We start from the raw sequence: 22143 nt of genomic DNA on the forward strand, positions 1-22143 counted from the left end.
GTCCAATAACCTTAATTGAAAGATGTTAACAGTTCAGAAAATTTTAATTCTATGATATTCTTTGTGTTTTGTGCATTATTAGCTAAAGAGACTGCTAATATATTGCTAAATCTGTTGGGATTTACTCACTCCAGTTTTAATAGACTAACTCCAACAAATCATAGACTAACACTTGAGAATGAATAATGGTCTTAAAGATATATGATGTATTTATCTGAATAATGATGAAGACTCAGCTATCTGTAAGGAAACTTCAGAAGGCTGTACTTCATTTTTTTTATTGCTAAGACAGTAGGAGAGGAATGAGAGAAACTAGTAGGAAAATTGAGTAAGTTTCATGGTCAGGAAATAAAAATGATAAATATAATCTTGAAAAATACTTTACATAATCCTTTAGAAAATAAAGTACAAAAGAAAAAACTGAAAATGAAACAAAAAAAGCATAAAGTGTAATGAAAAAGTGGTAACATTTACAAATATTTTTAAACAATGTTGAAATGTTTCAAAATATTAAAATATTGTTTAAAAATGGGAAATAACATATAAATATACAAGTCCAATAGCAGAAAACTATGCAACCTACTAGAAGATAATAAAGGTTTGAATAACTGAAGAATAATACTATGATTATGAAAATGCATAACATAAAAGAACATCTATAAATTATTATAATTCCAATAAAGAATCTGTTATGTTTTTGTTTCTTGCAAAATTATTCTACACCTGATCTAAGACTTCTCCAGTGCATTAAAATGATTTTTAAAACTATAGTACTAGTTACCCAATAAATTGAGATTTTCAGCAAACTGAAAACTGACTTTTCCAAATGTGGTCTCCAAACCTCAGAAAGTGTACCCTGGGATTGGAAAGTGAACTGGAAAGCCCACCTTGGAGCTGGGACTCTGTGGACTGGTACTTACTGCTCTTGGGGAGAGGAAGGAGAAGACAGGTGGCTGTAAGAGAGCCCAGGCTAGTGGCACTCAGGGAAAGGAGTTGGGTTATCTTAGTCATCACTCTCTTCATTTCCAGTACTCGGATTCCCCTGAAAACTCCAGCAAATCTGAAGAAGAAAAGATTCCATTTTGCTGTAGACCATTTTTTCATTCCTGTTCATTCCTCCACATTGACCTAAAGGAACACAATGTAGGTTTTCAAAATTTTTGAATGCCTTTATTCTGAGAAACAAAATTGAAAATATAACCTCAAGATTATTTAAAGACTATTCTGTTTTATTGAACAAAGTTAATTCTTCAGTTTTAGTCAGAATAAGAACTTACACAGGAACTGGAGATAATGAATCTATATTATAATTGTCTACAATTAAAAAAAAAACCCTACAATCTTGGTGTAGGATTGTGTATATATTCCTCACATATAATAGATTAGACTATTCCAAACCGTAATGTATGTATATATTTACTTTATGGTAGATGATAACATCTATGATGAAAGAAGTAGTGTGGGGGACATTAAAATTCTTATTGTCAAATAAGAATTAAAGTTCTCTTTTATACTTTAGCTTCAAACCATAGACCAAAATATATTTTAGATAGATTAAAATATGACAATAAAAATGTTAGATGACTGCATAAATTTATATGTGTATATCATGGCAAAAGCATTTCAAATCATGACCCACAAGTCAGACATCATAACACAAAAGTTTGATAGGCTTGATTACATAAAATTATAAGACTTATCTATCAACTGAAAAGACCACAAATGAAGAATAAACAAAAAATTGTTAAAAATGTCCAACTTTCTATGGAAAGAGATGTTGCAACAGAAAATCTGAATGAAAAAAATAATCAAATTTCATTAACACCATTTCAAAATTAATGAATTCATATGGACAAAAGTAGTAAGACACATTTATGGTAACTTGTAAATACCAAATATTTAACATTTATCAATATTAGATTGGCAAATTTTTTTAATTATAATATTTGATGTTAGTATTATAGAGGTGAAAATCCTTCAGATGCTGTTGGTGGAGGATGAATTTATATAATCTTTCTACAATATAATTTGGCAATATTTATCAATAGTCTTTAAATAATATTGTTTATTCCAGTTGGTCTGGAAATAGTATGTTTCAGAATTACCTTCAGGAAATGAGACAGGTACAGAGATGTATGAATAAGAGTGACTTCTCAGTTCCCAAAAAGAGTGCTCAGTTCTGAGAGAGAAATGATTTACGACCATGTGTATTTGGGGACTTGAGCAAGAAGTGGGATTTGGAACTCATTCTAAAGTGTCTAAGCAAGGAATAAGAATAGGTAATTCGGAGGTGTGGCAGGCTTATTTTTTGTTTCTTTTTCTTCCTGTTTTTTAATTTTTAGATTTACAGCTAATGGCAGAAATTAAGGGAAATACAAGTAATATATAATAGAAAGGTACATTGACAACAGCTGCAATGGCAGGTTCACTTTTTAATACTCAGTGTTTTTAAAGTAAACCTTTTTTATTCCTCCTTGGACATGTATTCTTAGTTGGACAATTTTCAAGGCATATGTTCTTAGCTGGGCAATTTTCTTCCAGGTGGAGACTGAGTGATCTATAGCCTTACTTACTCTTGTAGCTTCTCTCAGTTTCAGTTTGTATCTCCTGAGATCACCTTGGAAGTTAACACATGGGACGTTTTTATTGGCTGGATCTTCATTCAATTGTCCAGAACACAGATCACATGATTACATTCAACTGAAGTGAAGCCAGAAAATGTTTTCCTATGTGCACTGAAAGAAAAGGAAACATGTTTGTTATTAGCTAGAAATCTCTTCCCCAGTATATCCTTCTGATTACCAAATATTTTTTCACTTCTTTTCCCTCACACAAACCACTTCCATACCCTGTCTAAAGACACAACCTAACATCCCATCAAGCCAAGGTATCCAATTCGAAGACTAAGCTCTTCAGATATTCACAGTCTTATTCATGATATCTGGATGTATTTGTCAAAGGACAAATTACTAATTATTAATGCTCCTCTCTACCCATACACAAAATACAATGATAGCACACAGCCAAGAGGAAGTGCTTCTTAATATAAATGCTCTCATTTGGAAATAGAGAATGAGAAACACTGAGTAGTCACTTATCTATAGCAATTATGAAAACATCCCAGACTGGCAATCAAAGATCCCTCTGCCTTGGCAGTAGTTGTACTTCCTTGAAGAAACTGAATTCTCCTTTGTACATTCTTTTTTGTTTCCCCCAATGCTGCCCTATGGGAGAATTCAATCTGTAAGTTATATTCCATGGGCACATCTGAAGTATGCTCTTCAGGGAGACTACATAGCTTTTATAGTCCACTTCTTGCCTCCACCAAGTTTGGGGGTCCTGAGGTTGTTTGAAGTTTTAAATAGACTTTTTTTTTGTCTATGTAGACAATGCTACTTTCATGCAATAGTTTCATGAAAAACACAGTAGACTCCTAAAATGTCATATTCATGTGTTTATAATCACAGTTTAAGATCTTTTGAAGACATAATTGTAAATCCTAATTTTTTTCTTTGCTTTCTCTGTCCTTTAGACCAAAAATAATTAGCATGAGGATACTTGCAATGTGGGCTTGGGAGGGGAGGCAGTACACTGAATCCGACCTTTGTGGTAGGGTTCAGCCTTAGTGGGTTTTGTTGCTCAAAGCTTCTTTCAGTTTTAATCCCTTATTATGTGGCTTCTATAAAGAGTTGATTTTCCAAACTTTGGAGTTCCCAGTTGTCTGGGCTTTCTTTTCCTCGTTTCATTTCTGCTTGAAAGCTGGCTATCCTTTGCTGGGTTCGTGTCTTTCCTGTAATATTTTACTAAAGGCCAAATGTGAAAGTATATTATTAATCAGTACCTCTCTAGCTACTTTCTCTAAAGCTACAAGTCAAATAGGCACTTAATCCTCTACATTGAGTATTCATTTTCCTCCTTCTGTCAATCACATTAAGCACAAATTGTAACACCGTCCTCTCCTTGAAATATGTTCTTTCCTTTGATCAACTACAATGTGCTCTGCAGGATATTTTCCTAACTCACTGTTCTCTCCTGCTCAGTTGGCTCTACTGGAAGCACTTTCTCTTCCTAGACTTTAGATATGGGAGTTCCTCAGTTCAGTTGTCACACCTCTTGTCTCTTTTTAGACTTACTACCTTGGGGAGTTCATCAATTGCCATAGCTTTAAATAATATTTATATGATAATAAATCCTGGGTTATCATCTCAGTCCCAGCCTTTCCTATGACATAATTTTATTTCTTAAATGATATAGTGGTGTTCATCACACTAAAAAAATACACACATACACACGGATATACAGAGTCGCCCATATTTTCAGAAAGAGAAGAGGAATGAAAGGCATAAAACCATGGAACATTGTATACATGTGTTTGTTTATCCAGTCTTAAAATGTAAACTCAATGGCAACAGTAACTGATATGGCAAATGTTACATTCCCAGGTATGTTGTACAAATGAATATTTGTTGACTGGATGGTTGGTTTAATACACATTAATGAAATTTTACTTCAGTAGAAATGTGCTAATTTTCAGAATAACTCATTGTAATGCAGATATGCCCTCTATACTTAAATAACACATCAGTTGTGTGATATTTTACTCTCTTTTCTAGATCCCAATGCTCTGGCTGGCCAGACTGGCCCTGATCATGCTCTTATAGGAGGAATAGTGGCTGTAGTTGTATTTGTTACGCTGTGCTCTATATTTCTGCTTGGTCGATATCTGGCAAGACATAAAGGTAGGTAATATTTAACAAAGTATTCTTAACTTTGGCAAAAATATATTCTAAAGACTTGCTTAATCGTGAACTATTAAATGAGTGTATGCATATACGTGACAGAGAGATCTAAATATGAAATTATTTCAGGGAATTCTTGATTATTTTAATGAAAGTTGGATTGGTTTAGCAAAATAATGTTTAGCCAATGGCCAAAGGTTACAGAGTGAGCCACTGGCTCAGGGAAAAAAATAACAAGTTTGTATTTATCTCTAGGATTGACATTCAACTATAATGTTAAGTGTTCAGCCAACGTTTTTGTCTGTAGGTTTATAGACACACATATGGCCATATCAGTGAGGAAAATGTGTGATTTTTTTGCAGTGAGCTAGGTAGCCAACTATTGACATAATCTACTTTTAAGTGGAGTTTTCAAAATGAAAGATGACATGTTTGATGTGATCATTATCAACATCTTCACAAAGGGCCCTGATTGCTACAGCTGCATGGATCACATGGTCTGTATCCATCATTAAAGAAATCAAACTACTCATTACCCATTCCAGTTAGGCAGTTGCGCCCAGTTAACCTGGCCACTGCTTCATCTATAACATATACCTGAAAACTGATAGTGTGCGACATTAGAAGAGTGAAATGTATGGTTTCTTATGTCTCAGAATGTGTTCTCACATATAAGAAATCGGGCATAAGTTCCTTCCTCAGCAAATGCAGTGCTAACGCTGGCTATTTTACCAGTCTCACAGAACTAACAAATATATATATATATATTTTTTTCTCTCAATACCCACAGGAACATATTTAACAAATGAAGCTAAAGGAGCCGAAGATGCACCAGATGCTGACACAGCCATTATCAATGCTGAAGGCAGCCAAGTCAATGCTGAAGAGAAAAAAGAGTATTTCATTTAAAATGCAGGCCAAGATTATGAGTTTTCCTTACCAGGCTGGCTGCTGGAGAAAACTGGCTATCATCTTTCAGAATTCATTTCTACCATCTTCTGCTACCTTTATTAACTTCCATACCGTACTGCTAGCAGTGGCCAGTGTATACCAACAATCAGCTGTCGAAAGCATCATTCTTTAATTACTGTACCATCCATAATGCAGGACATTTCTTACTGCCTAAATTCCACACCATTGCTCTCTTAACATACAGTGCTTGAATATACAGCCTTAACAATGTTAATCATCTCCTTGGATCATGGTATTGAGTTGTTTTTATACATTGAAAAAAAGTATGCAAAGTGTTTTTTTCCCCCCCTCATCTTTTCCCCCGTTAAATCATAAATTTTGTCAGTTTGCCACTGGACAGCTTTCACGAGTAGTAGGATTAGGTAAAGACCTAACATGTTTAAGTTTAATCAGAGATTAGAGGTTTACGGTGTTTTCCACATGTCCACCTTCAAAGACATGTTTGGAAACATATGCCCTAGAAAACACACTGTAGAATAGATTCTGGAATGTTTGAGATTATACTAGTAAAGCTGTATCAATTTGCTATTTAAAAATATAGTATTTGATACAGGAGCCATGTGTATGAATTGCAATCATGCCATGACATCTTATATATAATTATATAGATTCCACCATTAGGTTATTTTAGCTTCATTTACCAGTAAGTTTTTACAAACATGTTACTGCTTTGGGAATCACAAAGATTTCATTCATTTCTCTAATTTGATTCTGTAATTTATTTGCTCCATAAGAACTCACCTGCCTAAACAAAACTGAAGTATCCATAGGGCACAATTTTGAAACATTTAGTATCTGTATATAGTGCATATAATAAATCCAATTAAACATTATTTGATACATATTTAACTTTTTTGGCTGTAGGTAATTCAGTCATAAGTAAGCATTTTCTAATGTCCATTATATCCCTTTAGATATTACTTAAACCAATATTATAAGTAGATAACATGTATTAGTATTTTTGTCTGTATGTCCTAGCACTGTTCAACAACAAATTTTTCTAGTTCTTGTTAATTTTTATTTGTTATACAATGGAAGCACAATGTTATAAGGAAAGGTAATTTTAAGCTAACAACCAGTGCACAGCCTCAGGTTTTCAATTACAACCACAGTTGAATAATAACCTAAAAGTAAACTCTTAGTTTGCTAAAAATTAAAAAAAAATAATAATAATTTGGCAGTTCCAGAGCTGCTTACCTATGTTGGTTTGCCAAAAAGAAGTGTTTAAGGTATGTTTTCTGTATAAATGAACTAATTCTTTATTAAATTCCTGTCTATGCATTTTGTGAGGTACAAACTTATGAAACAGTGAGTGATGGAGAATTTCTGCCATGCTTTTAACTCCAAGGTGAAAGTCTCTTTCTCTGGATTATTTCTGCAATTTTGGTGTATTTAACCATTAAGAAATGCTGTATTCTTACATATGATACAGAGTCAATCTAAAGTCATATTATTTCTTCTAGTAAAATACAATATTGCTAGATTAGTTCTCATTAAATTTATTATATGCTAAAAATTAAAAATCCAGTTAGATAAAAAATTATTTTCCCATTCAGAAGCATTGCACCTTTAAGAAGAAAACAAATAGGACAATACGGTAGCTATACTTGTGATGTCTGAAAGCATGATGGCCTATGGTTTTAAAAATAATATCTTGGAATTTATTTTTGGGAAATGAGAATGGTTGAGTATGACATCATGTATTAATATCAAATGGAAGACAAGGGTGCTGTATCTTATTTATCAGAAAAGTATAAACTTTTAAAGACAACGTTAGAATTTTTAAATTGTTTTTTTTTATTGTTGAAGCATTTATCTTGTTGATTTCTTACAAAACAAAAAGGACGATGTCAGTCAAGCAGCACTTTTTCAGAATATACAGAACATAAATAATATGATGTGGTTGAGTGTTAACATAATAAATCATATACAGTATGACATTTTAAGGAAATAAGTCTGCATTGATGTGATTGCATGCTTGTTTTTACAGTTCACTCCATACCATCTGTGGAAAAATGCAATAATATGTTAATATAGTATGGTAGTTTGAGAGAATCAGGTAGGTGCTACTAGACACATTGAAACTAGAATAGGTTTATAAACTGTTCATATCTTTCAATGCATAATCTTTAGAAAGACTCCACAAAACAAAATTCATCCTGTTAGTACAAAATGGAAAGGTTCTTATTACAGAAGTAAGTTGTATAAACTGCATCATCAATGACTATTTAAAGCTTAATTTCAGGATGCACTTACAAAATTGCTACTCTTCATTGATGCTGTATTTACATCCCTCTTCATTTTGTCTATATTCTACTTGGCTCCAACTGCTAAATTGTTGCCTAAATAACTCAATCATTATTTATAGCACTGTAAAATTAGAAATCAAAAATTGGTTGTATTTCAAAATTTTTGACTCTTTTAACCCATTAGAGTAATATAAAAGCTCATTAGAACTCTTTAAAAGAAACTAATATATTATGATTTGAGGGCTCTAATAAAATGTTTTGCCAGTTAAGATAGTTCGATTTGAATTAGGTATCATTTTTAGTTACTGAAAAATATAGCAATAGAATCATATTTTCCTATCTGTAAAATGTATTTTATTTCCACTAAACAAGGACATAAATTGTAAAAATTCTGCCCATTTCTGCCAAAATCAGGAAAAAAAAAACAAAATAGCATTTCAAAATAGAACCATGTCAATTGCAATGTCTGAAATGTGCACATGCGGATGCACAGACAGCCAAATTCTGTCTCTGCTTATTGAGCACAGAAGCTACAGAACTCAACTGAAGGAGTGTGAACACACACACACCCCTAGTAGAATATGGAGTATTATTCTTTACCAAAAGTAGCTATTCTCTGCCAGTGTACTGTTTACAGTGTAAATTGATCGTTCTCCATCAAAGAAGTGTAAACAGCATTCTTTTTTTCTTCCATTCTTGAGTGTCCTAGATAGAATGATTATTAAAATTAGGAAGAAAAAGGAACGTTTGTGAGTACAAGAGCAAAGATAGAGCACATGCGCAGAGTATTGATATGTGTGAGTGTGTGTGTGTGTGTGTGTGTGTGTGTGCGTGTAAGAGAGAAAGAGAAAGAAAGATAGAGAGAGAGAAATTTCAACTTGTTTTCTTTTACCAGAGAATCCAAGAAGCAGTTTAAGGAACCTGATTTTGGAGTTTAATCTAGAAACTGGATGATCTCATATTGATTCAAGATGATTAATATTGCATTGAAATCCCACAATTAAAATAGAGAAAGAAAACTAACTTTCCTAAATATGGCAAAGAAGCTAACACCTCATTTATTTTCATTTCTTTGTAAAAATATAAATATCTCAAATTAAAAGGACAGGCTCACTTGTAATTATGTACTCATGATTGTAACAGCATTGAGAGTCCATATAGGCACATGTACAGCAGCTGTTTGACGGTGATGGTTCTTCCATGTGACATACCAGTTATCGTGTAATTTAGTGCCACTTATTGCAAAGTGTTACCAAGGGGAACATTGAAAGTACTTTTTCTTTTCCTTTGGACATAAGGATAATTTGATGAATGATAAAATGAACTTCATGTTACATGTTTTAATTGTGGAGAAAATGCAAAACCTCGTATCTTACTGCAACTTCCCTTTCATATTGCTAATTACGTAGAGCCCACTAAAAGTGCCCAATATTATCCCCCTTTGCGAATGGTAATCTGTGATGAATATACGAAATAAAACAAACAAAAAGAGCTGGCAACCACAGCTGAAATAAGTGAAACATCTAACGAGAATTACTGCGTAATGCTTTTTATTAAGTGGCACAAAGTACACACTAAAAACTATGCAAAATATAGGTAACTACAGTGTACGTACATGTAAGTATCTTGTACTTGCTGTGTATGGATGTTGGAAACCCATGTAATTATAATATGCATTTTGAATATTGGGAAAGAGGAAATCTTAGTGTAGATAATAGAATTTGTTTTGAAATATACACTGGCAATATTGAAATATACTCAGTGCAATATCTGAAATTCTATTGCTGGATACTTCATGCAAAGGGATTTTAAAGAATTCTTTAACACCATCCAAGAGTTGCTAATCTTCACCTCCCACGCACTAAAGCATTAATTAAAAATGCAGTTGATTCAACAACAACACTTTAAGTTTTTCTTAATCATTAATGTGACACAATAAAATTATTTGGCCTACTTTTTAGCACAACTGGAGAGAAAGAAATAACCTGAGTTTCAAACTTTGCTTGATATCTAATTGAATTTGGAATTCTTAAACTTTCTTTGAAATGTGTGTATATTTTAATAGGTTATGGTACTTTTATTATAAGTACAGATTTATTCAGTCAAAGAACACAGGTTACCCTTAGTCAGTAGTTAGAGTCACTATATCTTAATGGGAAATTTTTTAGACCTTTGTTCTATTTATTTTATTTTTTCCCCCTTTCTCTCCCTATTGTGTCCCAGACATACCCTTTGCACTTATACCCTTCCAAAGGCAACGGATTGAAAGTAGCAAGATTATAAAGAGAGCTAAAGGGGACAATGTGTAAGAATGGGTTCTAAACTCATCAGCATTTTTATGTATTGAGATTATTAATATTGAATGCAATAGTTATTGGATATAGCTGGTAAGTTCTCTGCCATGCATACTTACAATAATCCTTCTACCTCTCACTTTTAACATGGGCTATGATATAGAAGAAATAATGATTTACAGGATATCCCAGGAAGCACTCTTTGGGACTATCATAACAGTCCTCTCCCTAGCCCCTGGGAAATCTCAAAAGCCAATTTCTTTTAGTGTATTCAGTGGTGTATGGATCTGCATTGGTTTTCCTTTTCTATCATTAACTTTTCCTATAGGCAAAATATGCTAATTTTATAAGGATATTTCTTCTCATGCCTACTGATATTTCAATGTAATATAATTGTGTTGATTTTTAAAGAATAATTTAAATGGCAACACTTTGGAATCCAATCTGACACTTCATTTAATATTTAAAATGCAACAATTTCTCATAAATTAATGCTGTGCTTTTAAGTAAAAATTATGTAAATGATTTATTTTCCCAAGAAGTGTTATCTATGTAAGACAAAAATTTAAGTATTTAAAATTGCCTCCTTATTAACAAATAATACCTGAACAATGAATGCAAAGTCTTGCCACAAATGCCCACTTCATTGTGTCTGCTTAGACATAATATGAATTTTTCAAATGATGTAATTTAATTTTCGAAAAGGAAATTACATTTAAAAGCAGATTTTTCTTTAGAAAAAAAAAGACACAAGAAAATATTTCAAATTATGATGTTGAATCTATAAAATATGCTTCAAGTAAGATGTTTCTATGTTATGTGGTTATGTTACAAATAATATTTGGTCGAATCTTTACCATCTTTTCCATATATATATATGTGTCTTATATATATATATATATATGTTAGTTACAGGAAATGTATGGTTATTTTGGAGAGAATGGGCCCACATGTGAAAAATATGTAAAGAGAAAACACTATTTTCCCCTATAACACATACTGTATATTTCAAAAGAAAAAAAAAGTTAAAAGATATGTGAAGATTGCAGGGGCAAAAAAAAGAAAAAAAAATGGCCTCCCAGGGCTCAGCACTTAAGCACTTTTCCCACATCCAGGGTCAGAACAGCGGTGATTTCCCACACGGACTTTTAAGTGCGGTATGAATGCGACATTACACTTCTATTATACACAGTACTGTTAAACCTCAAATGTTTTCTTTCTTCAGATGCTTTTCCTTGTACATGCTCCTAGTAGACACTTTTCTCTTTATATTTGCTGATAGTGAAAGTTATATGCAATAAAATATTTGATGGTTGAAAGCAGTGGTCACCAGTTGGTTAAAAAACAAACAAACTGAACAAACTATGAAATGTAAACTGAATTGTTATCTCTTTATCTTTTTTGCGTTTCTCTGTTTCTAATGTATTGAGTGATTCTCATAAATAGAAAAATAATTTAGAGATTTTTCAAAACTAGTACTTTCTCCTTATAAATGTATAAAATTTTAATCTCTTTACAAATTTATTTAACTGTACCTGCTGTACTTATTGTAGATTCAATGATGCAGTTAAGTAGTAACCCAAGAGTTTGGGATTACTGACCTATTTTCTTCATATTCAGTTCACATCAGTATTTGTGAATTGGTTGTTTAGCTTTTCATTCAACCAAAAAAATATTCCCTCAAGAAAGCTCCATTTTTATCATAAATATTTCAACCTAATCAACATTGGAACAAGTCTGCCATGTTAAAAAAAATTTAAAGACTTATCTCTGAAAATGGTATCCAGAAATGCAGGTGTTCCCAGTAATGTAGCTTCAAAAATAAAATGTTCTATTTATATGACATGAAATTCATAACTTTTGGAAGGGTATATTTATGACAACATAAAAATAAATTCTGTGCTGTAAAGAAGATTCGCCAAAATAAACATATTGCACAGAAGATAGAAAAACACAATTATTGAATCTACTGTTATCATAAACATCATCAAAAAACAAAATGCATATTGTAATATTAGGTACATGACACTTGCATGTTGATATGCCTATATACTTACAAAGTATTCAATGTGTACTTAGTGGCGCTTAAAATATGTCATGTACAACTCTTATAAACATTCTTACAGGGTTCCCATTTGCACTTCATCTTTCAGTAAAGTCTTGTCAGAAAAAAAAATGTCTGATACATATGGAAAAATAAAATTTGAATTTTAGTTATCTGTTGGACACTACTGAATTGTCTATTCATTTAGTTCATTTTCTTAGGTCTGAAAGCAGACATTGAAAGATGGAACTTTCTTTTTTCCCACTGACAGGTTATAAAAGATGTTACAAACCAAACATTATTTTACATATCTTTTTCAACTGACCACATTATCCATTCATTTTAGATTTTCTAGTGATGCCTATTTTCCTTGTAAACTTCTAAGTGGAATTTTTAAAAATTAAGCAGTAGTAGAATAAATGTTATTTGTACAACATTTAATCGTTACTCCTTGGAGAATATGAACCTTGTAATATGGTCACTAAGGGTAAAAAAAAAATGTTGCTGACTTAGGGAAATCTGTTTGAGATTGCCAAAATTTTAATAATCTGTAAAGGTAATATTACATTCACTTATGTGTGTTTACTAATGTTGACTAGGAACAGAAGCAAAAATACCTAAACCTATTTTTTTTTAATTTTCACACTCTAACCAGTATTATATATTTCAACTACCTAAGATAATACAATTAATATATCCATCCTAAGCTTATGCCAATAAGAATTTGAGATAAGCTTTTAAATTTATGGGAGATTTTCTTTGTGTCTTTGGAAGTTCACTTACCATAAGGTATTTTATAGTCTACTTTAACAGATTTTGTTATACAGGGTAAGCCAAAGGCTGTACAAGAATTAGTGTCATTGGGTCTGATATTTGTGTTAGACCATGAAATATTCCATTAAAATTTATCTGTAAATACAAGGCAAGATTTTGTATCTGGTTTATTTTATTAAATAACATTTTATTTACTTTAATTCATTTTTTCCTAGCAAAAGCAGCCCTGCAATACAATTTAACAAAGTTGATTCTGCATCAAAGATAGAATTCAACACATCTGAAAGCAAATGATGGCATTTGATATAGTCACATTCTTTGACACAATCGTTGTTTTTTTCCTGCTATCCAAAATGCCCATTTTATATGGCTGCACAGACATATACACATACGACATACGTATTACCTAGATTAAAATCAACTCTGTTTTCATATTGGCAATTGTTTCCGTTAAAATATTTTTTGTTTAACCAAGGAGCCTCACTGGAAATTCTACTTCATATAATTCACTAAAGGATAGAGTTAAGTTTAGGTGTTCTTAATTATTGCATAGTGGCTTTAGCCCATGAGAGAGATCCTCATTATATGACAATCCTGAAATGATGCTAAAAATAAGTGCACACTTTTTTAAAACAAGAAGTTCTAGGAAATACATAGTTTAATTTTTTTCAAACCATATTTGTTTTGTGCAATTTAAGGATTTTTTTTAATGTTTTGAAATCCAACAAATAAAAAATAGAGACGAGATTAAAGGAAAAAAGCAGTTTCCTGGTTGCATTTTAAATGCCACCTTGTGCTACTCTACATTGCATGTTATTTATTGAAAACATAACTATTGAACACCTACTACATAACAAGTCAGTCAAATTCATGAAGTACACTAAGAACATGAATATAGCTTTTTATGCCCAGACCTTCAAAACTTTACTAAATTATCGTTCCAAGTAATGACCATTTTCTGTATTTTTGTCATTCCTATATTGGACAGAGGAGTGAGGATATTCTGTTAATAATAAGAAGAAGTAGTATAAGAAGTAGAATTTAAAAATATAGAAGTCTCATGATTCAATCAAACTAAAAAAACAAGCAAATAAATAGCATGTCTTTCAACCAGTGTTCGTGGTCTTAAATTTGATAGATTAGCTCTCTCTGAAGATGTTTAATGTTGACTCTTTAAAAAATAGATCTGATTATTGAGTTAATACTTTATTATGTAGAAAATTTAGGAAATTAATATAACAATGGCCAGAGTCTGTACATTATTATTAAAAGTTCTAAAAACACATGTCCTTCACATACTACCAAAACTCTAATTCACTTTTTTGTTACTAAATGAAGTCCTTACACAGATGTAGGGTGCGTATAATATAATCATGTGGCAAATTTAAAGAATATATTTTCACATAGATTGGAGGTAGAGTGGGCCTTTTAAACTAATGAATTATTGCTGGAAAACAACAATATGACCATCACTTTAAGATTTGAAAACATATAACTATTAAAATTGGTGTCAGAAATATATGTCTTCTTTACTCACAAATTAAGAGAATATCAGGAAGTAGAAATTTTTCAATGTGTTGGGAGAGAAAATGATTAAAAGGGAATTAGAAAATTTCTAAAGTGTGTCTATTTGGCAATTTTATCAAATGGGAACATGTCCTAATACCCTTCTGCCAGAGATCAGAGAAACTTTACAAAATGGGATCTCAAAGGTTCAGTGCTCCCACAAACTCTTAGTCCCAGGCAGAAGGATTTTGGACCCTAAGGACTCCCACTCTAACCACATAATCTGACATTTATATATTCATTTGCTTTGCAAATAACTTTAAAATTGTATTTGTTTCCATGAAAAACTATCAACTTTACACCCCTTGCTATAAAATAAATTCCCATGCTTCAGGCTATATTTTCCGGCACTAATTCACACTTATATTACCTCATGTAACACTAAAGTCCCTTCTTTGGTTTGTAGGTATCATAGAAGGCATTATTTTTTGTCAGATTTTGCTTATAGATTTTCCTGCTAATCTGGTGGAGTCATGTCAAATTGGACATACACACAAATACTTTGCTCAGAAATTGGGGCCCACTTCAAGTGTAACCATGAACTCTAGCTTAAGAATCTGCAATAACTTTACACCAAACATCACATTCCCAGCTGCTGAAATGCTTCTCACTTGGTGCTAAGATATTGCAATATGGCTCCCTTTGCCCTTTCCTGACATAAGTGCCTAAAACCCTTGGAATCTCCGGAAGTGATACATTTCTTTTTCTTATCAGATGACTGGTCGCTGAGGGCTTCTGGACAGCCTCAGGATGGCGGCTGGTCACCAGGGGAACCATCCAGGTGATCAGAGGGTTAGAATTTCTAGCCCCAACACCTGACCTCTTGGAGAGGAGAGGTGCTGAGGGTAGGGTTAATCACCAGGGACCGATGACTTAACCATGCTTGTGTAATAAAGCCCCATAAAAATCCCTAAAGTGTGGCAGAGAGCTTTCTACTTGGTGAACACGGAGGTGCTCTGAGGGTGGAGAGTTTGGGGAGGAAATGGAAGCTCTGCTCCCCTTTATCCATCTCGAATCTTCCCTCTGGCTGTTCCTGATTTTTAATCTTTGTAATCTAGTAAGTAAATAGTTTTCTGAGTTTTTTGAGCAGTTCCAGCAAATAATCGAAACCGAGTGGGGAGTTGTGCTTGATTTGTAATCAAGTTGTACAGAAGTTGTAGCTAACCTAGGGACCCCGCCATTGGCAAGTGGCATCTGAAGTTAGAACCAGTCTTGGGAGATGAGCCCCTAATCCGTGGGGTTTGCACTAACTCCAGGCGTGTAGTGTCAGAATTGAGTTCAATTGTAGGACACATGGCTGGTGTCATAAATTTAGTTGATGTGAGAATCCCCAACATGCTCTCCCCACCCCACAAGCACACTTGGAATACAGAAGTATTTAGTGAAGAGTAGAGAGCTGTTCCTCCTTTTCATGCACAATGTGACTCTCTAAAATACCTCTGCTTCTGCAGAGACAAAGAAAATATTTTCCCACCCAACAGATCATTTGAAAAAAAATCTTCAAAACTAGCATCACATTTTAATAAAGAGGAAACAAGCATAGGAGGTCACATACATACCAATTTAGTGGAAGAGTCAGATTTAGAACATAAATCTAACTACTGAACCCCCTTGCCTCTCTATTGTGCAATTGTGTGCTCTTGGGAGCACATAGATTCTCCTTGCCCCATCGGTGTTTATAGAGCATTATCAGCAGTGTTCATCTGGCAGAAGCATAATCTGTATTGCAGGAGTCTTAGAGTCACCATTGTTAAAATTTGTAAGATTCTGGCTACAGCTTCTCTCTGCTCTCATGAATGAATGATTAAAATACAACTATAGTGTAAATTATATTTAATGAGATTGCTGGCAGTGAGTAGAAATCTAACCAGCGATTTATTTATTTATTTTTTCCCATGGGACGTGTAGAGGAGAAAGAGGCAGTTTGGGAACATGGTAATTCATGGAGGTGAGACCTGAACAACTCTCTATTAAGGAAGGCCTTGGATACTCTAGGGAAGCATAAAGATGTTGGGGAACATATGATGAAAATAAGTACAATTCCCCAATTTATTGTACAAATTGATTTGGAGCTCTGGAGGCACATCCATTGAAATACCAGTGAAAATGATCATTGCATAGGTTGTCAAAGCCCAACATTACAAACAAATTAAAGCGATAGACTCCATTTATTGAAAACATAGTTACATATTGTCAAATGTATAAATATGAATCAACTTAAATCCAAATCTGATAGCTAGGAGTCTGCTTACATTTAGAATCTCAGGCAAGACTAGATCTTATGTGGCAAGACTGGTTAGTTGAAGCCATAATGCAATACTTACCATCAGGGCTGGTTCATGGGCGAGTGGCCAGCAGAGTTGCACAGGACTTCAAACTCCAAACGGAGTCTCATCTTTGGAGTTTAATGCCTTGCAGTGTTATCTCAAAGTTCTTAATAATTTTCTTAGAATTAGTGTTTTATAAGTGAACTCCAATGGGGTGATAGAGTATGTGCTGGGGGTTTGGAGCTTCAGCTTCTGTGTGGTTCTGCCTCTCCATCTCATTGCCTCCTAGGACAGGTTCTTAGCTGCTTACTCTCTGCTCATACCTAGTGACCGCCACATCCTATGGCCCCAGGCAAGGGCCAAGGCACAGTCTTAGGGAGACGTAGGTCAGGAAGTTCTTGCTCCAAGTATGGAGTCACAAGGTGAGACTGGTGCTGAGCGGGGTCTGTACTCACCATATGAATGGCCCCAAGCCCAAGGATACAATAGTAAATGGCAAATGAGAGTATTACAGGTAGATACAACAGTACAAGAAAGGAAAATACTTTTTTTTCTGATATTTGAATAAATGGTGTCATGTTTTCACTTTGCAAAGAGCCCTACAAATTATGTATCTGGCCCTGTTTACCACTTTAATATGATAGCAACTATCAATTATTTTCAAAAGTATTTTAGAATGACCCTTGACTATTTTCAGATGCCTTGATTTAATGGGTGTATGGTAGGACTTGAAATAATGTTTCCTCTTTTGTTGGTTAAACATTTTACAAACCTTTTCAGTTCTCTATTTCGGGGGAGACACACAGGTCATGTTACTGGTTCAAAATCCTAAGGCAAATGTTACTTAGGAAATTAACATTTTCACTTTTCATTTCTATGTTCCATCTCTGTGTGAACAATAAAACTACAAAATTGAAGAATGGTACATTCTTTTGAAAACAAATAATCCAAATTATATATATAAAATATATGGCCCAGTGCTATTTTATGTAACTCAGGGAAGGGACTTGGCTAATCATTTCAGATTATGTTCTGAGAACCTCAGTTTAATGTGGCAATTACAGTGGTAAAAAGAAAAAGAAGAACAAAAAACCTAGCCAACAAGACAGCATAACCTGAATAATAGATTAAATAATAAACAGCAAAAAAAAGTAAATAGCAACTTCTCCTTTATGATTAAAATTGAGAAACAGGTGGAACATTATTTTGACTCCAATTCATAAACACTGTGTTCTAATGACATTCATAACAGTAAGTAATTCAAACCATTATCATTGATCTTGTTGAAATGCAAATCAGATTCCACTTATTCCCCTGATCACACTTCAATAATTCTATTTTCAGATAAAATTACACACACAAATCTTTCTAATTTAATCCTGCTTTTAAAAAAATGTTTATTTCTTTATTTTGAGAGAGAGAGAAAGAAAGAGAGAGAGGAGAGAATCCCACGTTAAACATGGAGCCTGATGCAAACCGTGGGATCACGACCTGAGCCAAAATCAAGAGTCAGATGCTCAACTGACTGAGCCACCCAGGTGCCCCTGATTTAATCCTGCTTTTTGATCCAATTTAGATGCTTGTTATTCCCTCTATTTTTACCCCATTACCCGGTTTTCTTAAAAATTTTGCCTTCCACAAATACCTCAGGTTTCTTCACACTTCTCCTTCATTTGTTAAAAAAATTTTTTTCAATCACTGGAAGATACCTGACCAATCTTATGAACTGGAGGTACAATATTGAGTATGTCAGACACTGCCCCTTCCTTTATAATATTTATATATACCACTGATAAATGTGCTAGAGGTGTATGAAATAAAGGATGCAAATAGAATGCCTCACCTGATGAGATGTCATAGTCTGAGAAAGAAATACTGGAGATCGTATTTGGATTAATTGTTAAATGTTAATGAGGCGAACATAAGAGAAAAACATAATTGAGGCCAAGAAAGCAACAAAAGTTAGAGGCTGAGGCAGGCTTTTTTTTTTAAACAGAAAAAATGCCAGAGCATAACTGCATGGCCTTTTTATCTATATTTGCATCTATCACATGGCATTTTGTTTTGCACAATCAGCATTAAATATTCACTACCAACTATATGCAATGCACTGTATTATATAATGTGGGTAAACTATGTTAAAGAAATGTAATACACAGCGTCCATCACAAAAACAGAAATCCCTGATAAAATTTAGAGAGTGTTAGTTACACAGGTGAGAAGGAAAGCAGGGGTAGTGAGACAACCTGGGAATAGCACCATTAGGAAATTGCTACCACGCCCTGACTGCAGAGACTGAAAAGCTCAGAAGCCACCGTCTTCCACCAGGAGCTATCACCACTGTGATGCTTCCAGACAGGATCTGGTGCTGTAAGTAGAAGAGAGGTCTGTCTGCTGGGGCGGGGGGATGCTGGGGGTTCCTGAGTCAATGAGGGATAAAGGTACCCTAGAAAAGCAGATAGAAATGCCATGTTTTCTCCCCTTCTCTGCTTCTGGTCTTCCACAAAAGCATTCTGTGTGAGCCCCAGAGGGGCTTGGCAATTAGAATTTGGAGGATACACAGCAACAGTTATCTAAGAGCAAAGAGGGAATTTACCAGCACCACTTTACTGATAAAACTTAATACCTAGTCAAGGAAGATCATTCCTTGCTAGTGATGATTATATATACCAAGGATGCACATTTTTTATTCCCACAGCTCTTGTTGTTACATGCACAGGAAATTTGAACCAGCATCCACAATATAAGGAAAAGTTAGCTCTAAATAAATTACAAACTGTCAGATGTTTGAGGTTCAATTATTATAAGTATTTGACTATTCATATAGTCTTGACTATTCATATATGTTGAACCATTTTTGTATATTTGAAGATGGTCCCATATCCCTTTATTTTATTTAAGTAATAAATTATACTGAGTACCTACATTGTGCCACAGATTATACAATGTGCTACAGATACGGAGATAACAAAGACCTACTCTATGTTGCTGAGAAGTAGAAGTAGCAGAAGTATCTCTAAAGATAATCACAATACACCATTACTGATTACTACAATAGCAGTTTGGAGAAAATTCTGTGGTGTCATAATGAAAAGAGTCACTATGATTGGCTAATGGTTCCAGAAGAGAAGAAAAAAAATACTAGTTGGCTCTTAGAAAACAAGTAAGAATACACAAATAAGAGAAGATGCCAAAATACTTTCCAAGCTCAGGGAGTAGGACAGGCAAACGTGGAGGCCAATAAGATCTTGACATGTTTTAGCAACAGATCAATTTGAGTGTGGTGTTTATAGGATTTTTCTGCAGCAGTTGAGGAAAATGAAAACTGGTCAGGAGGCTGGGTTTTGTTTACCTGTAAAGGAGTGTGCATTTTATTCTACAGGACATTTTATATACCTATTTTTATTTTAAGGCACAGAAACTTTTATTTTTCTTAACAAAATCAAATGTTGAAGTCTCACATACACAATAATGAAATTGTAGCTTTTTTATTAAATGAACTTGGAGAAGTCTGTAGTTCCCTTTCACCAGTCTTTTCTTTGACACCCCAAGTTAATTAAACCTTTTAATTTATGGGAATCATTAGAAAATCATTGCTAGGCATTAGAGAGTCAGCAGATATATTTGAATAGAGAAATTGCATAATTATAGGTGTTTTTGTTTTTGTTTTTACAAAGAAAACTCTTATGGAAACAAAGAGGAAAAAGGAAGAGGAAGAGATCCATTCATCAACTTGTTCAATAAATATATATTTACTGAGCACCGGTCTTTTGCTAAGCTCAGTACCAAACAGTGGGAATACGAGGTGAACAAGTATTCTTGCACTTTCTGCTTTCAAGATATTAGTAAAGGAGACAAATGTAAACAAGCAGTCTCAGCATATGGTACAAAGGACTGTGTTTGGGCTAAGTTCAATGTGAATTGGGAATCTTACAGTGTCTTAAGAAATCAGGGAGACCCCTAGGGAAAGTGACATCTAGATGGAGATGGACAGAATGAGTAGGAGTTCCACTGGCACAGAGAGAGAGGTCAGAGGAGGGAGAATACCTCATATAGATGGACCGGCATATTCAACAATAGAAATAAAAAGCATAAAAACAAACACAGAGACTTGAGGGAACTGCTGCTCAGAAAGAGCATACAGATTACAAAGTTGGAGACATGAGTTCAGAAAAGTAAGGAATAGCCAAATTAGAAATTCTTGTAAGTCTCATTAAGAATCAAAGAGGGGCACCTGGGTGGCTCAGTCAGTTAAGCAAGCATTCAACTTTGGGTCAGGTCATGATCTCACTGTTCCTGGGTTCGAGCCCCACATAGGGCTCTGTGTTGACAGCTCAGAGCCTAGGACCTGCTTCAGATTCTGTGTCTCTCTCTCTCTCTGCTCCTCCCCTGTTCACACTCTGTCTCTCTCTCTCAAAAAAAAAAAATTACAAATTAAAAAAATAAAAGAATCGTATACTTTACCCTTGGAGCAATGCTTTGTCATTAAAGTATTTCAAGAGTTTGGAGGCAGCAAGAACAGTTAGTGCTACTAATGACAGCACTGTGCACATTTGCTGAGGGATTCCAATGTTTCAGAAGTAATGATATTTGAGTCTTTAAAATTGTGTTGTTTTTATACATCAACCCACTGATTGATAGGAGATGACCTAAACTGAGGCTAGCTCCACCCAAAGCACAGATGGAAAAATGCGGTTATATAATCCCATATTCTTCACTCCCATTCTGTTTGCCTAATATTCATGAAGATAGTCTTACTCTCTATTAGTCCATTTGCTCTGGTCACTAGTATTCATTTAGGTATGTTCTATCTTTTCTTTGTTAAAAGCCCAAGTCTTCATTAGAAAATCTTATCTTTGCTAAAGTCTGATAATATTAATATTTAATGCACATCTCTGTTCTTTGTTGATACAACTGAAAATTTCACAGACTTTTAAAGCATTTACATTCAATAGAATGTGTTAAAGTATAGGAGTATAGCATAAACTGAGGTTCCTATTTACTAACAGAGATTTTGAATACTTAAAAATTGAGTATGTGCTCAATAAATATTTGTTGAATGAATGAATGGTCCATTCAAATTATTTGCCATATTTCTAAAGGATGGTACATTTATTCATTCATTTAACAAATATTTATTGGGTGCTTCCTGTATGCCATATACTCATCCAGGCACTGATTATACGACTGTAAATTAAAAAGAAGATAATTCCTGATTTCATGGTATTCTTTTATTGG

The 22143-nt window shown here is 33.8% G+C and overlaps 1 protein-coding gene across 3 annotated transcripts in view; it reads left to right on the plus strand.

The window, feature by feature from the left end:
• CADM2 (cell adhesion molecule 2) overlaps positions 1–12485 on the plus strand; it is a 337826-nt gene extending 325341 nt beyond the window's left edge. For all 3 annotated transcript variants that reach the window (XM_027077568.2, XM_027077570.2, XM_053220697.1), the window contains 2 exons: positions 4614–4739; positions 5530–12485. In XM_027077568.2, the coding sequence (XP_026933369.2) occupies positions 4614–4739; positions 5530–5648 (245 nt within the window). In that variant the 3' untranslated portion in view covers positions 5649–12485. The remainder of the gene's footprint in view (positions 1–4613; positions 4740–5529) is intronic.
• Positions 12486–22143: the final 9658 nt, after the last annotated feature.

This window comes from Acinonyx jubatus, chromosome C2, assembly GCF_027475565.1.
Source record: "Acinonyx jubatus isolate Ajub_Pintada_27869175 chromosome C2, VMU_Ajub_asm_v1.0, whole genome shotgun sequence".
NCBI lineage: Eukaryota > Metazoa > Chordata > Mammalia > Carnivora > Felidae > Acinonyx > Acinonyx jubatus.